The 18,380-nt window shown below is 34.7% G+C and overlaps 1 protein-coding gene across 2 annotated transcripts; it reads left to right on the forward strand.

The window, feature by feature from the left end:
• The first annotated feature begins 731 nt into the window (after positions 1 to 731).
• Positions 732 to 16,554, forward strand: LOC100257121 (uncharacterized). 2 transcript variants are annotated; one of them, XM_019217916.2, is made up of 15 exons: positions 732 to 890; positions 1,877 to 2,001; positions 4,759 to 4,832; positions 4,903 to 5,029; positions 5,190 to 5,278; positions 5,366 to 5,519; positions 5,599 to 5,801; positions 8,222 to 8,436; positions 8,544 to 8,633; positions 11,851 to 11,972; positions 14,294 to 14,395; positions 14,735 to 14,844; positions 14,961 to 15,048; positions 15,701 to 15,897; positions 16,141 to 16,554. In XM_019217916.2, exons 2-15 carry the CDS (start codon positions 1,891 to 1,893, stop codon positions 16,355 to 16,357), a joined length of 1,899 nt encoding a protein of 632 aa, XP_019073461.1. In that variant the 5' UTR covers positions 732 to 890; positions 1,877 to 1,890; the 3' UTR covers positions 16,358 to 16,554. The 2 variants fall into 2 exon arrangements, with proteins under 2 accessions (XP_019073461.1, XP_010648208.1); XM_010649906.3 differs by having other exon boundaries at positions 1,885 to 2,001.
• Positions 16,555 to 18,380: the final 1,826 nt, after the last annotated feature.

Genomic DNA, 18,380 nt, shown 5'->3' on the forward strand with positions numbered 1-18,380 from the left:
TCCGTGACAGGCCCATTTGTGGGAAAGAAGGAGAAAATTTTGATTAAAGAATTCTTGTGGTGTGGACGAATGGAATGGTAGTTCGGTAAATATTTGAACAAAATATGGCCGAAAAACAGTCACAACAAAACTTCTCCAATACACCTCTTCTCGCCTTTTATTACTTAGTATAGATTTTCTAAATTTTATACAACACATGATTTTTCTTAAAAAAAACATCTTTTAGTTACAAGCCATTTTTAATAACACTGGCAAAGAGAATGTAAATTATGGGGAATAGGCTTAGGGTGTATAAGAAATCAGCTGACATCCAGCCCAATAATCCAAAAATTAGGCCGGATTAGGCCCAGCCCACTATCACAACTAAGGCTATAGACGCTTTAGGTTTCATGGCAGCAGAAGGAACCCCATCTCTGTCCACGAAAGCATTCGATGATTCCTTCAAGGTACTCTTCCAAACGATATTCCCGATTAGTCCAACCGACTTCCAGTTCCAGATTATTTATCGTCGTTTGGGTGCTGAGAAATTAACGAGAAAATGAAAGAAAAGTTTGAATCCTAAAATAGTAAGCAGATAGCATCCCAAAATGACGTGGGTCCTAAAGGCGAGTCCTTGACAACCTAATTTCAGGCCCACAACTTTTTTCTCCTCAATTTTAGGCCTGAGCCCATCATGCTCCAAGCCCAGATGATGTTTTATAATGTTATGACGGGCGTTGACATTGGGCCTAACGCCGTTAGGGACCGGAGGGAAACCAATTGTTCAAATGAAACTCGTTTTTACCGCATTTTCTCGCCCTCTTTCCACAAAGCCAAACAGAGGCTAGGGCATTGTGACAAGTTCTAGCCTTTTTTCCTTTACATTTTTTCAGGAATTCAACTCCATCGAGGTAATATGTTTTCCTGTAAACCTCATTGGTTCTGAAACTATTAAGTTTTTGAAGTTTCCGATTTGAAGTCTGTTCTAGCGATCGAATCTTTACAGTCTATTGCATAGATTGGAGATATTGTGAATGTGGTCGCCTGGGCTCTGTTTGATTAGTCATAAACTAGATTGTGGGAGAATTGTCTTGCGAGAATGATTTTATTATGTCCTTGTATGCTAAGGAAGTGTAGGGAGATGGAAAAAACTAAGATTTAAGTTTAGGGTTTTAGACGCAAAACAAGATATAGATGGGATAGGGAATGTTAAGGGCCTTTTGCTTTGCTGAAATGAAAACAGTGTTTGGAGAGAGAATTTCATTTCCATGTGTCGAGGCTTGTTGTTTTTTTTGATAGTTTTCGGTTGTTAACTATGCTAATTTTTGGATTTTTTTAAAAATGATTTTGGAAATACCTTGCTTACTATGTCTCCATGCGACTTTCATTTTTTCTCTTTTTGGAAAAAAAAAAAAAAGTTAAAATTTCCATTGCTTTCCTCCCTTTTCTCTGGTTTTGGTGGTAATCAAAGGGAGATGGTTGTGGATGTACTTGTTCTGATGAATTTTTGTATCATTAAGTTTGGCTGGGAATTATGAGCTATTTATGGCTGAAATTCATTTTTTTTTTGTTCTGGGAAGAATTTTCCTGGAAACATTTTCCATTGGTGAATTGAATGGTGGCTTTTCCAATTGAAACCTGTAGTGATTTAAAAGAATGGATTTCAAGAATGCACAATTTCGTCTGTAAAAAATAAGTAGAGTTTGTACAAAATATCTGACTGTTTTTATATCATATAAAATTTTAGTTTAGGATCTTGAAGAATTTGATTGTTTTTTAGTAAATATTTTCTTTTAATGATAATTTTTTTCGTACTTTCCTTTTGAAATGTTAATAGCACAGTTTATAGATATGCTTGTAGGAATAGAATTGATTGTATGAGGACTTATTGTCTTAGTATTTCAGACTAGTATGGCGAAGGTTGCTACAGCTGGTCCTTTATCTTCCAACTCTATTCGTTTTGGTGGGGTTTCTGGGAAGGTGGAGGCAGGAGTTAAAAGGAAGACACCATCGGAATTGAGAGTAAGTTTCTGAATTCATGGTCTTGCTCTGTTCTCTCTATTCTCTGCATTATTAGATGATAAATTGGGCATAAAATGAGTTTCTTTAGCCTTCTACATGGAAGATCTTGGCAGGTAGTGTCTTCTTTTTTAATTGTTAATTTGTTAATTTGCAAGTTTTATGAGATGAAGGAACATAGCTGTTGCTCTGCATGTTTGCTTCACATACAAGGAAAGGAAGATTACTCTGATTATCTACTTCTACACTCTCCTGGTGCAACAAAGAAAGGAAAAAAATTGAATGGCTCTGAGCATTTTTTATTTGACATATTGTAGCCTTTTCATGAATCTATGTCTGTTCTCTTGCAAGGAAAGAGCCCTCATGGGGATGCCGGGCAGTTTTCTAAGAGAAGTAGCACTTATTTGCACTTGACTATATTGAGAAGTAGGACTCCTTGTTCCAACACAATTGGGACTACCAACATTTAAGACAAGTGCTGTATTTGCAATTCACAGACAACACTGTCTCTTTTTCTAAGGCCAATGCAGAAGAGTTGCAAAATCTTGAGATCATTTTGTTGATTTTTGGCCACATTTCCAGACTTCATATCAATCTAGACAAGAGCACGTTGTCAAGAATCAATATGAGTCGAGATCAAATTGCTAGATTGGTTTCGTTCTTAGAATTTAAAGTTTCCAATTAACCTTTAACTTATTTGGGTCTTCCAATGGGGGGAATCCCAAGGCTAGAGTCTTTTGAGATCCGACCATAGAATTTCAAGACTGGATGGGTGGAAAAAAGCCTTTTTGTCTATAGGTGGAAAAATAGTTCTAATTTAGTCTTGTTTTTCTCACATCCCTAGCAACTTCCTTTTGTTCTATAATATTCCATTCTTAGTGACAACAAAAATTAAGAACATGTAAAAGGATTTTCTTTGGTTAGGGTTTGGGGAGGGAAAGAGATAGTATCTTATAAGCTGGATCTAAGTGTGCAAGCCTAAGGAGGAAGGTAGCTTTGGGTTTAGGAGCATATCTTCAAGAAATAAGGCCTTCTTAGGGAAGTGGTTGTGGAGGTATCCTAGGGAGAGTATTGCTTTATGGCACAAGGTCATCTTGGGCATGTATGAGACACATCCAAACGATTGAGATGCCAACATTTTAGTGGAAAATGGGTTAAAAATCCGTTTGGGGAAGATTTGTGTTAGGGGAATTAACCTTTGGTTGCACAATTTCTAAGTCTTTACAAGCTTTTATTAGTTCAAAATTCTTCTATTTCATTTGTCCATGGTCTATCTTCTCCTCTTACTTGAAACTTTGACTTTCAGCGAAACCTTATGGATTCAAAGACAGAGGATCTTGAAAGACTCATGTCCATTCCCAATGGTGTTAATCTAACACTGTCATCCCTAGATATGAAACCTTGGCCATTATCACCTTTCAACTTATTTTTGGTCAAATCTTTTTTCTTGACCTCATTTAATCATTTAACTTTAGTTTTCTTTTCTCTTGCTAATTTCATATGGGAATCAAAAGCTTGGCCAAAGGTCAAGGCATTTGCTTCTATAGCGGCTAACAAGAAGGTTAATACCAATGACTTGCTTTAGGTGAGAAGACTGTTCAAAGCCTTAAGATCGGATTATTGAACTTTGTGTATGGATAGTTGAGAATCAATGGATCACCTTTTTTACACTGTTCGACAACTTTGGAGTTATGACATGAGCTATTCAAACTAGTCGGTAGGTTGGATTAGGTTCCTTCTAGAATTGCTAGAGACATGTTCACCATTTCTTTTAGGGGTTTGGGTAGCACTAGCTGGGGTAAAGTCAAATAGCTTGTTTTACATTGATTGGATAGTATGATGGGAAAGAAATGTAAGGATCTTTGAAGACAAGTGGAGGACTTTCGAAATGATATGAGACCTAGTCTACCTCTATTCATCATTTTGGGCCTCTACTACTATAGTTTTCAAGGGAATTCCTCTCAACATTATTTAACTTGATTGACTTTCAATATGTAGATCGAAAGGGTTAAAATAGCAGTGTTGAAACATTTCAATGTCTTTTGGATTTCTTTTTTCCTTTCTTTTGATCAAGTTTTATAATTAGGGAAAGATTTCTTATCCTTCTCTTGTTTACTTTTTCAATGAAAATGTTTTTTGTTTCTAATAAAGAAAGTTGCAAGTTTTATTTATTTTTATCAACCATGAAAGTCATGCTGAATATGGAAAAATGCACATTTCCTGGGAAATACTGCAATGCTTTTGTCTTTTGGTTTTGTTTTATGGAAGTTATTAATGATTTTTTGGTGGGTAATTTATTTGGTTTCACATTAATAGAAGTCTCTTGGGAATTACAGCAGTGTTTTCATCTTTTGGTTTCATCTTCCTAAGTTACTAATGATTTTTTTTGGTGGGTATTATATTTGTTGCCACACTAGAATGCATTTTAAAAAAAAAAAATCTGTGGTTGGATTTCTTACTGTCATGGCCTGCAATTTAATGGGTTGACTCATGGAACAAACATAAAAACAGGCTGGACCCTGATCAAAGTCGGATGCTGTGATATCCAGTTGCTGTGGTGTACAGCATCTTCCAACTTTTCATGTGATGTAAAATGGAACTGTTGCATTTTACTTTAGCTTTATAGACTTCAAATATTATCCTTAATTGGCAACAAATCTTACCACATTTCTTTGCAATTTGGTTTCTGAGGAGCTTTCTGCATGATCTTTGCAAATGTTTCTGGAGGAAAATTCTTAAGATTTTCTGTGTCTATTATAGGGAGAGCAGTTAAAGCGAAGGAATGTTATAGAGCTTGTAGATGAATCTCCAGCTCCTTTGCTTGGTTCTACAAGGTAAGCTTTGTTGTATTTCTTTAAATTACCTTGATTTATATTTCACTAAGTTCTTGCTTGCTTCTCTCAGGAACACCAATGAGCTCAAGAAACAAGATGTTTTCAAAGTTCCAAGATACATTGACACCCGTATGGATGAAGTTTTTCCTGCCAGAAAGTCTAGGTTTAGGATGCTTCCTGGAAAAGAAAATGCTAAGGTACTATACATTTTCATTTAAAATTGATTTAGTATCAAGTATGTTTACTGTAACATGTTAGAACTGTCAAATCATTAATCTGTCAAGATATTGAATATGCCATGCAATTTACCATGCATTATTACTGTCTTAATTTATTCAAATTTTTTAATATGTGCAGGAAGATATTTCAACTGAGCCGGCTGGCTGCGTGAAGAATATGCGTGTTTCTTCAAATTCAGTTGTCAAGAGTCATCCACAACTTTCATGGTATGCATTTCCAGGACAGTGTACTTTTTTTATAATTAATAAGTCGTTTGCTTTTTTCATATTTATTCTATTTCTTATTTCTATCAGTCCAGAGAATACTGTGGCTTCAGCTGCAGTTTCCAAAGATGGTACAAGGCAAGATTGTGAATATGCTGAAAAGTGCAGTCAAAGCACATTTCGTAGTGTGGCTGAATTATCACTTGGTAGTGAGAGGATATCTGAAATAGTTTCTGTTGATATGGTATTTTTGTTAGCATTTTCCCCTTTTATTTACCTGAAGAAAGTTCTGTGTCAAAAAATAAATCTATTTATTTTCACAGGATAGAGCATTAAAAGGACTGGTTGCCCGTGAACCCCCTGCTTTTTCTGGTTTAGCTGCTGATTCTTCTGAAAAGTTTGGCAATCTTACTTCAATCTCTTCTGGCAATTTCTGCTCTGAATTTCATATTCCTGGGCAAAAGGCCCCACTGGATTTTACGTTAAAAACTAATATGCAGATAGTGTCTTCTTCCTCTGTGAACTGGTGAGTCTGCTGATATGTTCTGTGTGGTTGGTTCTCATTATAGTTACATATCTCACCTATTTCTAGAGATTATTTTGTTTACTTTAAGGGTGAAAAATAATGCTTCCTCATCTTTACTCTAGTTTCATCTGGAATTTGTTTTTTTGGATGTGATCTGATGCATGAAACTGGTGTTGAACTTAAGCTATTAACTTGAGAAGCCTAGATAAGGGTTTTTGGTGGTTTAGGATGACTACCATAAAATATGTTCTATGAAAAACAATGTAGCATCAACAAGTCTGTTGTATTTTTGGGAGGATTCCTCATCCTTCTTTTGTGTTTCTTTATCCTTAATTTAACACATTTGTTGTTTTTGATAAAATATATATATATATATATCCTCAAAAGGTAGGATACAAACGCAAGGACCTAATAACATATTAATATATATTTTTATATAAATTATATAATATCTGAAAATTATGAGTGTGGTTTGTTCATCTATTTTTTATACTAAATTGCATAGCTTAGAAGAAGCAGCTCGTTCGCTTGTATCCATGCTTAGAGCATCTCTAATGCAATACCAAAGTAGTTTGCTATTGCCAAAAAACAACATAGTTTTTAAATATTGGCACTCCAATGGCAGCTGCCATTATTTGGCTTTCCTTTTAGCATTGCCAAATGCAATGCGATCTTTGGCATTTGGTTGGAGAATGGTGGTTGATTGCATTGTGGTCCAGCACTAAAATTTGGCATTGTTAGTTTAATATTTAAGTTGGAGAGTAATTACCAATGCCAAAAAATAAGTTTGGCATTTGTTGTTTTAGCAATTTGCATTGAAGATGCTCTCACTGTGTAATATTTTTTTTCAAAAAAATGCTCTCACTGTGCGCATTCTTATCATGTTGAATTTTTTATTTTTTTTATTTATTTTATTTTTTATTTATTTTCTTTTGTAAGATTTAAGGTTTTATCAAAATTATACCAGGCTTAACTGCAGGTAAATAATATGTTGTTACTGTGACTTATTTAAATCAGGTTCCTTCATTGGATAAGGTTTTCAGAAACATGTAACACAATAAGTGGTGCATATAAATTTTTTTAACAATGCAGTCACAAATACAAAAACAAAATTACTAATTGGACTACTACATAAATTGATTGAGGATATAGCCTTCAAATATGTAATTGTACTTGAGTGGTTTGGAGAATGATGACTGGCTATCTGTCCATTTGTTTGTATAAGATTTGACCAACTTGTGTGCCTAAACTTGATTACTTATTTATATTGGTTATTCCCTTGAAGTTAAATGGCATGCCCAGTTAGTCTCATGCTTACTCTGTTCTTGAAAATTATCTATACCATACCAATTTACTGAAAAACTGGACTGATGCATTATTGAGAGAAATACAATTCAACATAACTTTTGGTTTTTCTGATTTTCAGGGATATGAAGATAAGATAATGGGTTCATTTTATTGTTTAGGTGGTTGGTAGTGCACTTTGTTTAATGCTATATGATGGAAACTTTAACCATAATGAATTTGTCAGTGCAATTCTTTGAGAATCTGTAGTATTCAAAGGAATTGGTTATCTGTGTATAGAAGATGCTGTGGAAGAAAGAAGTAATCTAAAATTTTTATTTATGAACAAAATTTTATGAGGGAAAAATTTACGCAATAAAAGAGAATTGTTACTTCAATGGCACAACCTTAGTTATTCTTCAATTGCAACTTCCTTTTTTCATAACTGTCTGGGGCATAGGCATGTTATTGTTTGCCCATTGGGAATGATTCAGGCATGAGAGTGATTTACATTCAAATTACTGTTGATCTTTTCTAAATATCCTGTTTCACTTGTCCAGATGTCTTTCCCATGAAACTATAATTTTGTTGCTTGAAATTTTGAGAGAATATCATAATTGCCAGTTAAGTGGTGATGGTGTGAGATTTAGATGCTTTACTAATTTTCTTTTGTATTATTTTGATGCTCTTTTGCTGTAGTATTTGGATCTTATTTTTTCTGTTAAATCAAATTTTAAAAATTCATACTTTGGTGCTAACATTTAATTAACCCACATATATTTCTGCTTTGGGATACATTTGCTATTTTTCCTTGAAGAATAAATTTTTGTACTCATATTTGACTAGAAGAAATATCATTGAATTATGTCTAGCCTATGCTGATTCATTTGATATCATATATTCTTTTTATATTTATTCCTAGATCATTGGTTCTATATTGTGTTGGTATTCGTAAGCATTACTAGTTTATGCATTAATAAAATATTCATCTTGCCATATATATGGGTTACGTGTATGCAGATTGTTGCATAATCTATGTATGCACTACTAATGTATATTCCACGACACTCACCATTAGATTGCTAGTAGGAGGTGATTTTAGGTAATTAACCTTATCTCGAATTGCCATTTCCTAGGTTTCATAGATTGAACATGTCTGCTACTTACAATGGTACGACCCTATTCACACCTCAATTTGGTTGTTCCAAAGATCAAAATATTAGCTGCTCCTCTGGGCTCACTTCCACTGCCCAAATATTCAATTATAGAGCTTTGCACTCCTGGGTACACCCTCAATCTTCTCTACCACCATCTGTCATATCAGCATTGACCTTATCTGCTGCAGAGGGAGGTTTGTGAGCCAAATATTTTATTAGTATGAAATTTAAGTTTTTCTTTTCCTTTCTTCTCCTCAATTTTTCTTATAACAAATTTTCTTGGTCAATTCTGTGGAAGCAGATTTCTTAATCAAACGACAACTAGCATGGGAGGACTCATTTCGAAGTCTCTATTACATGCTTAGAAAGAATATCTGTAATATCTTCTATGGTAATTACCTTCTTCCATGCTTCATAGTAGTTTTCAATTGTACGTAAGTTCTTGTAAGATTTCATATCTTGTTCATATGGAACTACTTTCAGATTAATAGAATACCTTTTTAATCCCTTATGGTGAATGATCTTTTCCTGTGTTACCTTCTTCCATGCTTCATATTAGTTTTCAATTGTGCCTAAAGTAATACTTATTAAAAAAAAAGTATTAGTTTATGTTTTGGGCTCACTTAATTGCTTTAGCCAGTTTCTGTTTCGTTTTTGGAATCCCATGGTCTTTGTCATTGTGATGAAATTTCTGAGTATTTATGTTCTCTTTGTTCTTCCTGGGCATTGCAATTATTTGGTGTACTAATTCTTATAAAAAAGGAAAAGATAGTATTATATGGAGAAAAATAAGCTGTTTGTTACTTTGTGCATTAATGCTTTTTTTTTTCTTCCTCTTGTTGGAGTCACAATAAAAGATAATATTACACGGAAAAAAATAAGCTGTTTGTTACTTTGTGTATTTGTTCCCTTTTTTCCCTCTATTGTGGGAGGAATCACAACAATATTGATTATTTTATGAATTTGAAGCAAAATGCTTATAGTTTTGAAATTTAATAATTTGTTAGTGTTGAACTCAAGGCTACAAATGTTGGTTTTAGTGGACATTTCATGGTGTTTTAGTTGACATTTCATTGGTCCTAGGTATAATAATGTTAATATATCTATGTTTATGCCAATGTCATCATTGAGAAAAATTTTTGGTGATTTGCATTAAAAAAAGTATACTTTCAGTTAAACCTCAAAATTTATAATAATTTAGAAGTTAATCCAAATTCTATATTCTTAGAAAATTTGAAGAATTAATTGCATTGATTAAACAAAATCGGGTTTCAATAGATTACCAAATAACTGTGACGATTATTTCATAAAGTGTGAGAATTTGTATGGAAAGGAAAATCTGTGTGTTGTTAAATAATAGTGACCTAAAAGCCTTAAAGAGTCACAATCCATATTCTTAGCTCAGAAAATTTGGAAATTAAATTGCATTCATGTTGACCAAAACTGGGTTTAGATAGATGACAAGATAACACACTGAAGACTATATCATAAAAAAATCAGAGTCTATTCTAGTCTGTAATTCTAACACAGAATCTTGTGGAATATTATGATAGTCATTCACATGAAATAACATAGTCTGGCACAATAGACCACATTACATGTGATAGTCCTGATGTTATGTCTTCCCAAATTTACTTCTCTTAGTCTTAGTGTCTCCAACATTGATAATACATAAACAATACCTTATTATAAAAGATTGACATATTACAAGTTCAACATGCTTATGGAGTAAAGTATCTTTTTGAGAGCTTTTACTAACATTGGTATTTTCCCTTTTGTTGATCAAAATACCATGCTGGAAACAAATGAACAACAAAATTAAATGAAGGACAATGCATTCTTGCTTAATGCAACACAAAATCTGTGTCATGATTGAGTTGGTGTAGTACCACTCCATGTATTCTTTTATGCCCATTGCTCAGTATAAAGACAGCTAGTTGTCATTTATCATTCTTTTTTTTTTTTTTTATATTAGAAACAACAGATGTATTAATTAAAAGTTTATAAAAACATGAGAAGGATGAGAATCCTCCTCATAATATACAAACTTGATCAAAAGACTTGAAGAAATCTTCACATACAAGGAAGGCTATACTAAAAGAACAAAAAGGCCTATACAAGTATACCATCTCCTGAAGCTCATTTAGGAACCTCACCCTGTAGGCCCAACCTTAGGGTGTACATATTGAAAGCCAACTCAAGTGAATTACACTCAAGGGAAAGGGTTTAAAAATGTTAGTACAATAGACCCAAAAAGAAACATAGAAGTGAAGCAAGTCTCACATCATCTCGTGTCTTCCAAGTATCCTAAAAAATCCTAGCATTCCTTTTTCTCCACTTAGTCCACAACAAAGCGAGACAAATGATCTGCTATAGAGTCTTTGCCTTTGGTAGAGTTCCCAAAACACTTGAAAGAAATAGTCATCATATTGCGAATACTGCTTGGTTAAACCCACACCATCCCAACTTGTGAGAATATCCTATGCTATAACCCCAAAGTAATTGGACAATGTAGGAAAAGATGATCAGTTGTCTCTCCACTCCTACATAGGATACACCAATCAGGGTTAAGGGCTTTGAACGACCTTCTCACATATAGCATGTCATTGGTATTTACCTTCTTATGTACCACTAACTAGGCAAAGGCCATGACCTTAGAAGGGACTCTTGATTTCCACATAAATTTAGCTGGTTGGAAAGGAACTGAATTTGAAAAATTGGACAAGGCTAAGAAAAAAGATTTTATTGAAAATACACCTAAAGAAGAAGGTGCTCAAGCTTTCGCATTTGGAACAAAAGGAGACAAATGTACATGGGAAAGTAAAATCATTAGTTTTTCAAGATCCTCAATCTCCACACTAGTTAGATTCCAACAGAAAATAAGATCCCAAGACAAAGAGGTGTCATTACCCAAGATGGCTGAAATGGATGGATGACAAAGAGGTGTCATCTATCATTCTCACATCTTTCATACATGATCGTTTTCACATGTTCCCTTACTTCTAGCATGAAGGTCTATCTTCGATTCTTGATGGTTTTGAATATCCATAATGATCTTGTCCATATAATCATATGGTAGGGGCTGACAATTCATCACTGGTTTGCATACTGTAGTGTTATGACACTGTAACTAAATTTGCTGCTTCATAACCACAACAATTTCTTTGGCAAATTGGCTTGCCTAGGCCATACTTTTGCAATGGCTGGTTTCTTTCCTATCGAAAATGGAGTTTTTTCTTTAGGAATTTTCAATACATAATTGCATATAAAGCAATTTGAATTATGTGATGCTTTCATCATATTGTTTTTGGTTGTGTCTACTATAGAGTTTATTTATTATTCTCTGGAAGCTCTAATTATAACATTGAAATTGAAAGAAACTTCTTTCTTTCTCCTTATAATCCCTACACCATGACTTATGTGGACCATAATGTTTGAGCCTTTTTGGTTGTTCAGGTTGTAATAGGAGCAAAATGTGCATGATCTGTTCATTTTGGATTTTTATGCCTGGATTTTTTTTTTTTTTTTTTTGGGTTTTTTTATTAGTTAAATTTATTTTGTATGTCACACTGTACACTGATTTTTCTGTTTTATCGGAAACTTTCTAGTTTGTACTTCACAGTTTGTGGTGGTGTTTGCTGGTGGTGACGGCTCAGGAGGAAAGAAACAGTCCTGTAATGCTTATATCTCCCAGTCAACAAGAGGCTTAAGGTCATTGCTGAGAGAGCATGTAAGATGTATCTCTTTTATCTTTTAAAATTTGAATGGATAGGAAGTTTATTTTGCTCTTTATGGAACATGTTCATAAGCAATTTTCATGTGGAAAATATGTTATATCTCACTCAAAAATACTGATTCGAGTTTTTTCTGCTTGAATATAAAAATTAGTTCCTGAAATAAGATATTACTTTTTTTTTTGGCACTTGGTATTAACTGAGATAGTGGCATTGAAATAGAAATCATGGGGCTGCTTATTTTGACTTAAAAACCTGGAAATAGTGGCTGCTTCTTTATTAGAGGTTTAAATACGAGGTTTATAAAATTGTGACAGAAATGAGTGCAGTGACAATATTTTTGTGTTCTTTCTGCAAACTTCTAAGCTAATCTTGGAGTAACAATTTTAAACCATTCTTGTGAAATTAAGAGGATTACCAAATTTATTGATTTTGAGAATAGTTGATATTTATTAAGGAACTTGATCTGCCGACCAAGTGGCTAACTGTTAGATCATGAGAGATAATAATTTATCAGGGACCTTGATTGGCTGGCCGAGGGTTTACTGTGTTTGACTTTTACCTACTAAAAAAACTGTCATCCTTGATTTTATTGAGGCATTGGCTGCTCTATATTTTTGGTTTTTTTCTCATTGCTGAGCAATCATTTTGCTTTTTCAGAAAATTCTTGTAATTTTGTCTTATATAGTAGGCCAACAATGTATATCGAGTTAAGTTGACTTAGGCTAAAGCCTTAACGTTCCACCTGACATGCAACCTTCTCTTGCTTGTATTTGGCTCAATAATGGGGATTAAGCAAGCAATGAGGTTCGAACTTATGGCCTGTTAGAAACCAAAGCTCTTGTACCATGTTAAGCCCCAAAACTTAACTGTTGGATAATCGACTGATGATGTATATTATGCTGACTTGGAGGAAAACCCTAATTGTCTTCTCATTTTTTTATTTTTTAAGTTCTCAATTCATATAAGAAAATGAAAGAAAATTTGAATCAATGAAGAAGTGGCCATATTTAGGTAAGGATGCATGAGACTATGTGTGACAGACGTGATACCTGGATTGTCAATTTTGCTGAAAGTAACCATGTTGACAAAAATTGCATGGATATTGTTGTGGGATCCTCATGGGATATATTATTTGTTTTTTTACTTGGGACTGGCTAATTGGTCAATAATTTTTAAAGTGAAATTTTTGGAACTTGGTCTTTATGAGATGAATTAAGACTAAAAAAAGGAATTGGGTTTTGTTGAGGATATTCAAGGATAGGAGGAAAGAAAAAGGGCTTTTATGAGGATATTTAAAGATAAAAAAAATTGGGTTTTTCTGGGCAGGTGGGGTGATAGAAAACAGGTCCCTTGGTACTTCATTAGCATAAATTTTTTACTTTTAGGATAATAACATTTAAAGAGATGATAAATCAAAACAAAGGTAATAAAATAAAGGTAAAGGGATAGATATGGATAAATGATAAAAAATATATAGATATAAAATAAAATTAGTGAAAGAAATATGTATCCAAATTGTATATTAACAAAATTTGCAATTTCCAAAGACAACATGACAGACAATATAAATTAAATTTTTTAGCTCATTTCCTTCATGCCTTGGAGTAATATGACTTGGATTACTAAAGGGTGATTTTATGGATTCCATGATGAATAAAGTAGACATAGATCTAAGTAAGCACTCATAAATATTTGACTTTTAACCATGTCCAAGTATCTGTACCCATTGTAAGTTCCTTTCAGCAAAGTCCTTGTATCTTAGAGTTTGTGAATTTGAATGATTAGATGTGTAACACATACCTGTATCTAATACTTGCAACTAAATCCCTGTAACATATGTGGCAAACAGACATAATTTGTGATTGTTTCCATCTGTTGCATGTGCGATCAGGGGTTGCTTGGATTGTTTTAGGGCAGCGTATCTGATTTCAATTTGATATAATTGGGTTCAAAGAACTCAGAAAAAAATATGGAAGCTCAGAACTATAAATGATTTTGTCATTTTGATTCAGCATAACGATGGGTTCAAATGTGGATCAAAGTTGAAAATCTTGGTAACCTAGTGGGCAAACCCCAACTCTGCAACCATGTAATGAGTTATATGCTTATGAATTTGTGCCTGTCATATAAGCTGTCTTCTTTTCAGGATGCTGGACCTCTGAGATTATGATATTAAGGGCTTGCAGTGCTAACCATTTTAACTAATTAATCTCTGTTTTGGATTATATATATATATTTTTTCCATGTTTGTGATTTTTTTTTTTAATCCAATGAGCTCTAACTTTTTCTTTTGTCTGTATATTATGAAAACTAGGATGTTTGTTTCTCTATGCCTCTTTGCCATTCTAAAGTAGAACAAGCCACCACTGAAGACCTGGTTGAGCTCTCAGAGATTGAGAAATGCAATCTGGGCCAGGTTTTTGTCTATGCTTTTAATTTTGATTGTCTTTTATCTTTCACGTTGCTTAACTTACACCTGGAATAGAACATGGGATGCCTTTCTCTGCCATTTTTGGAACTTACATGCTTGCTTAGACTACTTGCTTGTTACAGTTGCCTCAATGGGATTTTCTTAGGCATTTAGTTTATGACAAATTTATGAGCAGCAAGGGCAAAATATAAAGAGTGATGTCTGTTGCTGTTTTTTTTTTTCCAAAATTTGATTATGAAAACCTCCTTAGTTACAGAAGCATGCCTACTTCTCCTGATGTTCTTTGTGATTTATTACTCATTGGTGATTCTCATTTCAATTCAGACTCGACGTCTTGGTTCCATATCTGATGTGGATAACAGCCCACAGTCTTTGCTGTCTTTCAGTGGAAACAAGAATGTGCATGCTTTATATGACTTTATGCTAAATTATAGGTAAATACCTAGCTAATGTCTGAAGAATTACATCTCTCTAGTAAGTTAGGTACTTTGTCTATATCTCTGTTCTCTTTTATTGCCAGTGGTTCTTCATTTCTTATGGCTGTTTCCAGATCTTTCTTGACGTCCTTGACAAGTGTGGATGTTCCTCTTCTGTATTCACCTGTTCCATTTCAGAATGCTGCTCTTTCTGCTCCAGAGGTAAGTGTAATTTAATTCAAATTTAATGGTTATAGACCGGTGTTAGTGACCTTTGTATCCCTTGGCCAAGAATGCATTTCCAAGAGCAAATATACGTCTCAGCCAGATTCTCACATAAACGGTGGCCAACAGTTGGATGTTTAGACCACCATATTGAAAATATATCCGAACCATTTCTGTGCATATGGGTGGGGTGGTCCAAAATTTTGAACCTTCTAATGGCAAGTGCTTCCCTGCTACTGCTTTGTGTTCTCAAAGTGTCATCAAATAGGATCACTGAACTTTGTTCTAACATGATTGAAGTAACTTTGACCAATCCTTATTCCACCTTTTCTTATTGTTATAATCATTTATCAACCTTTCCTTGTATCTGCATCTGACACAAAGAGGTCCGATGCATGTATTACCACCCTTGTCATGTAATATAACCTACTCAGATTCTCAGAATACATTGCTTTTCTTTTATAGGATTACCGATTACCTTGGAAGGACAGTAGTCATCCTTTGAAATTAGAGCAAAATGGTTCTTTATAAATTTTATTACTTGTACAAAGATAAATATTTATTATGATTAATTTTAGTTGCTTGGTTTTCCTTGCTAATTCCTGCGGGGTAGATGCTTGGAATTTTTCAGTAGTGACTTCTTTTGCAGGTCAGTTGCAGGGAGTTGAAGAGAGCTGATCATGTTGCTTTTCCTCTTAAAGGATCCAAAATGAAAGACGAAGCAATTGAAAGTGTTTCAGCTGGTCTCTCCTATAGCATTGAAATCAAGGATGCGTACATTCCACCGTGGATAATATCCAGTATATGTGCAACCATGGGTTCTGAAGGGAGGAGCTTTGAGGCAAGGTATGACAATTGTGCCTGATTATTTTCTATGACTAACCCTAATCTCACCACAAAAAGCTGCAGTAGTGGTAGAAGAATAAATATATGTAGCTACGAGCTTTGGCTTTCAGTTATTCATCTTACTGGAAACCATGTCAGTAGATATTATTTTACACACATTTGTTGGCATGTTGTATGGCCATATATAGATAGCATTACCAGCTGGCTAACAAGAATAAGCTAACTTTGTGTGTGTGTGTGCAGTTTTACAACAGAGCCTACTTCAATTGGCCTAAATGCTGCTGTTGAAACTGTTGGCCAGAAATCTGATACCCAAGCAGCAACAGGTGAAGCCATACAAGAAAGCACATATGCATTTGGGGTTCCGGAGGCTGTTGTAACTTCTTACATGCATTCGGCCTTTTTAAAAGGCTTGAAATATGCCAATGGTTCTTATACGGCTCGTCTTTCTCCTGTATAACAGTTCTGTTTTCATTTGTCGAGTGTTTCAACTATATGTTGCTGGTCAATTGCCTGTTCCCCCTCATTAATTATTTTCTCTGTGCTTCTGGGTTGTATTATCTTATCTGATTAACTTTACTTGACCAACAATTTTTTTTTAAATTGTTGGAACAAATTTAGTGGTGAGTCTAGTTAAAATAAACAGATACTTGAGTAGCTCCTTTTCAGTTCTTCTGGTATGAAGTGTGAGAAAGATTAGTGACATGGATTGCAAGAGCACAAACCTTGTTTGAAACGATGGAATAAAAAACTTTTGAAATCAGCTTGGTAGCTATGTAGCAAGTTGTTCACTATCCGAATTGGTGTTCCAGCTTCCCGCCTGATTATCCCAAGTGGAATGGCTAGCTTCTCACTATGCCTGTAAACAATGCATCTGTATTCCCCGTGTACTCTGCTGCTCTTATCTTCATAAGGATCTCTTCCCACATTTTCTCAATCTTCTCTATTTCAGGATGTGAGCTTTCTCCAACTGTGAACTTGTGGATATTCTCTTCCGACTTTTGCTTTCATCGTTTGCCTCATCTTGGTGACTCCCCCCTGCTTTGCATTTGCATAAATGTTTGACAGGAAAATTTTGATTGATTCCATCATGATCGACAAAAGAATCAATCTTGGATTTATTATTTTCCAGCACTTGTGAGAGCCAGTCCAAGATACTCTCGTAGATATCTGTTTACTCAGATTTTAAAGGCGTATAACGTGGAGTTGAGGGCTGAGAACGATGTCCAGTGCCCCACAGCTTATGGCATATAATTGGAAATCCATGGATCAGATGTAGTTTGAGCGCCTTCCAAATGGCTCTAGGATTCGCAAGTAGGGTGGTAAGGAGTTTGCTGATGAGCTTGTTGAAGAGCAAGCCGAGATACTTGGCATGGAGAGAGGAGAGTTTTAGCCAGACCCTGATACTGAGGAGATGCATACTGAGAAGCCTCTCCATTCCGATTAGCTCGAGATGCCATTTCTGACTCATCCAGTGCTAACTATGTCTACTGAGGAGTCTCGTCTCTCACTAAGATTCCTTAGCCCCCACCACCTCATTGTTTGAGTTCACTGTGCCATACACCAATCCATCCTCTGCTCAGCAGTACTGGGCAGATATCTCTGCTCAGATTGGGTCCCTTGGCACTCGCATTGAGGAGTTTGCTCTGTTTAGTGATCCTCGCTTCTAGTCTATTGAGGAGTGCATGGACTCGTATCAAACACAGATGACTCTGTAGTTCCAGACTAAATTTGATATTCTGTCGACTCAGGTTCACTCTCAGCACAACCAGATGATGGATTACCTTCGCTCCATCTTTCCACCTCCACCTCCCCAGCCTTGACTCCGAGCTAGTTTTGTTTTTCCCCTTGTTTTTTATGCTGCCAAAAGGGGAGATATTTTCATATGGGCATATCTAAGCTAGAAGATTTTCTGTTTTTTGGACATGTTTTAATATATACATTTCATACTCTGGATTATCTTTTAGACATGCTTAGCTTTGTTATGGTTATTTTGTCTTGTTGGTAATATGAATGACTATTTTTATCACCACTTGGATATTTTATATTCATAGTTTCAGTAGATATTCTATTACTTATTTATTTATTAATTTTGTTGAGTACTGCTTGGATCTCTACATATGTTTGACCCCTGTATATTCCATGGCTCACACATGATATTTATTGGTTCTTTAATCTTCTTAGCTAGCTTTGGATCTTTACTTAATTGTCATTATATGGATGACCTCTCATTTATACAAATTGTTCATCATTCAGCTGTTTTTAGAATCCTTGGTTAGTTGCTTATACAAATCATTATCTTGATGTAGACCTTCCATTTTGTCCTAGCATATGTTATTCTATGTATTTTCTTTCACTTTTCTTTGCCTTATAACCGTCCCATGGTGGTCCATTGTCATTCATTTGGTACTATTTTTTAGTCACCTTTGGAGATTCATTGTTAAAGGATTTTTTTATGGATCCCAAATGTGACCTTAGTTGCA

Source organism: Vitis vinifera, chromosome 3 (assembly GCF_030704535.1).
Source record: "Vitis vinifera cultivar Pinot Noir 40024 chromosome 3, ASM3070453v1".
Lineage (NCBI taxonomy): Eukaryota > Viridiplantae > Streptophyta > Magnoliopsida > Vitales > Vitaceae > Vitis > Vitis vinifera.

Excerpts from the sequence above, each read along its gene's own strand:
- LOC100257121 (XM_019217916.2), top strand. The coding sequence starts at position 1,891 with ATGGCGAAGGTTGCTACAGCTGGTCCTTTATCTTCCAACTCTATTCGT. Across the intron at positions 4,833-4,902 it reads CCTTTGCTTGGTTCTACAAG|GAACACCAATGAGCTCAAGA; the intron begins GTAAGCTTTGTT and ends TGCTTCTCTCAG. Across the intron at positions 14,845-14,960 it reads GACTTTATGCTAAATTATAG|ATCTTTCTTGACGTCCTTGA; the intron begins GTAAATACCTAG and ends GGCTGTTTCCAG.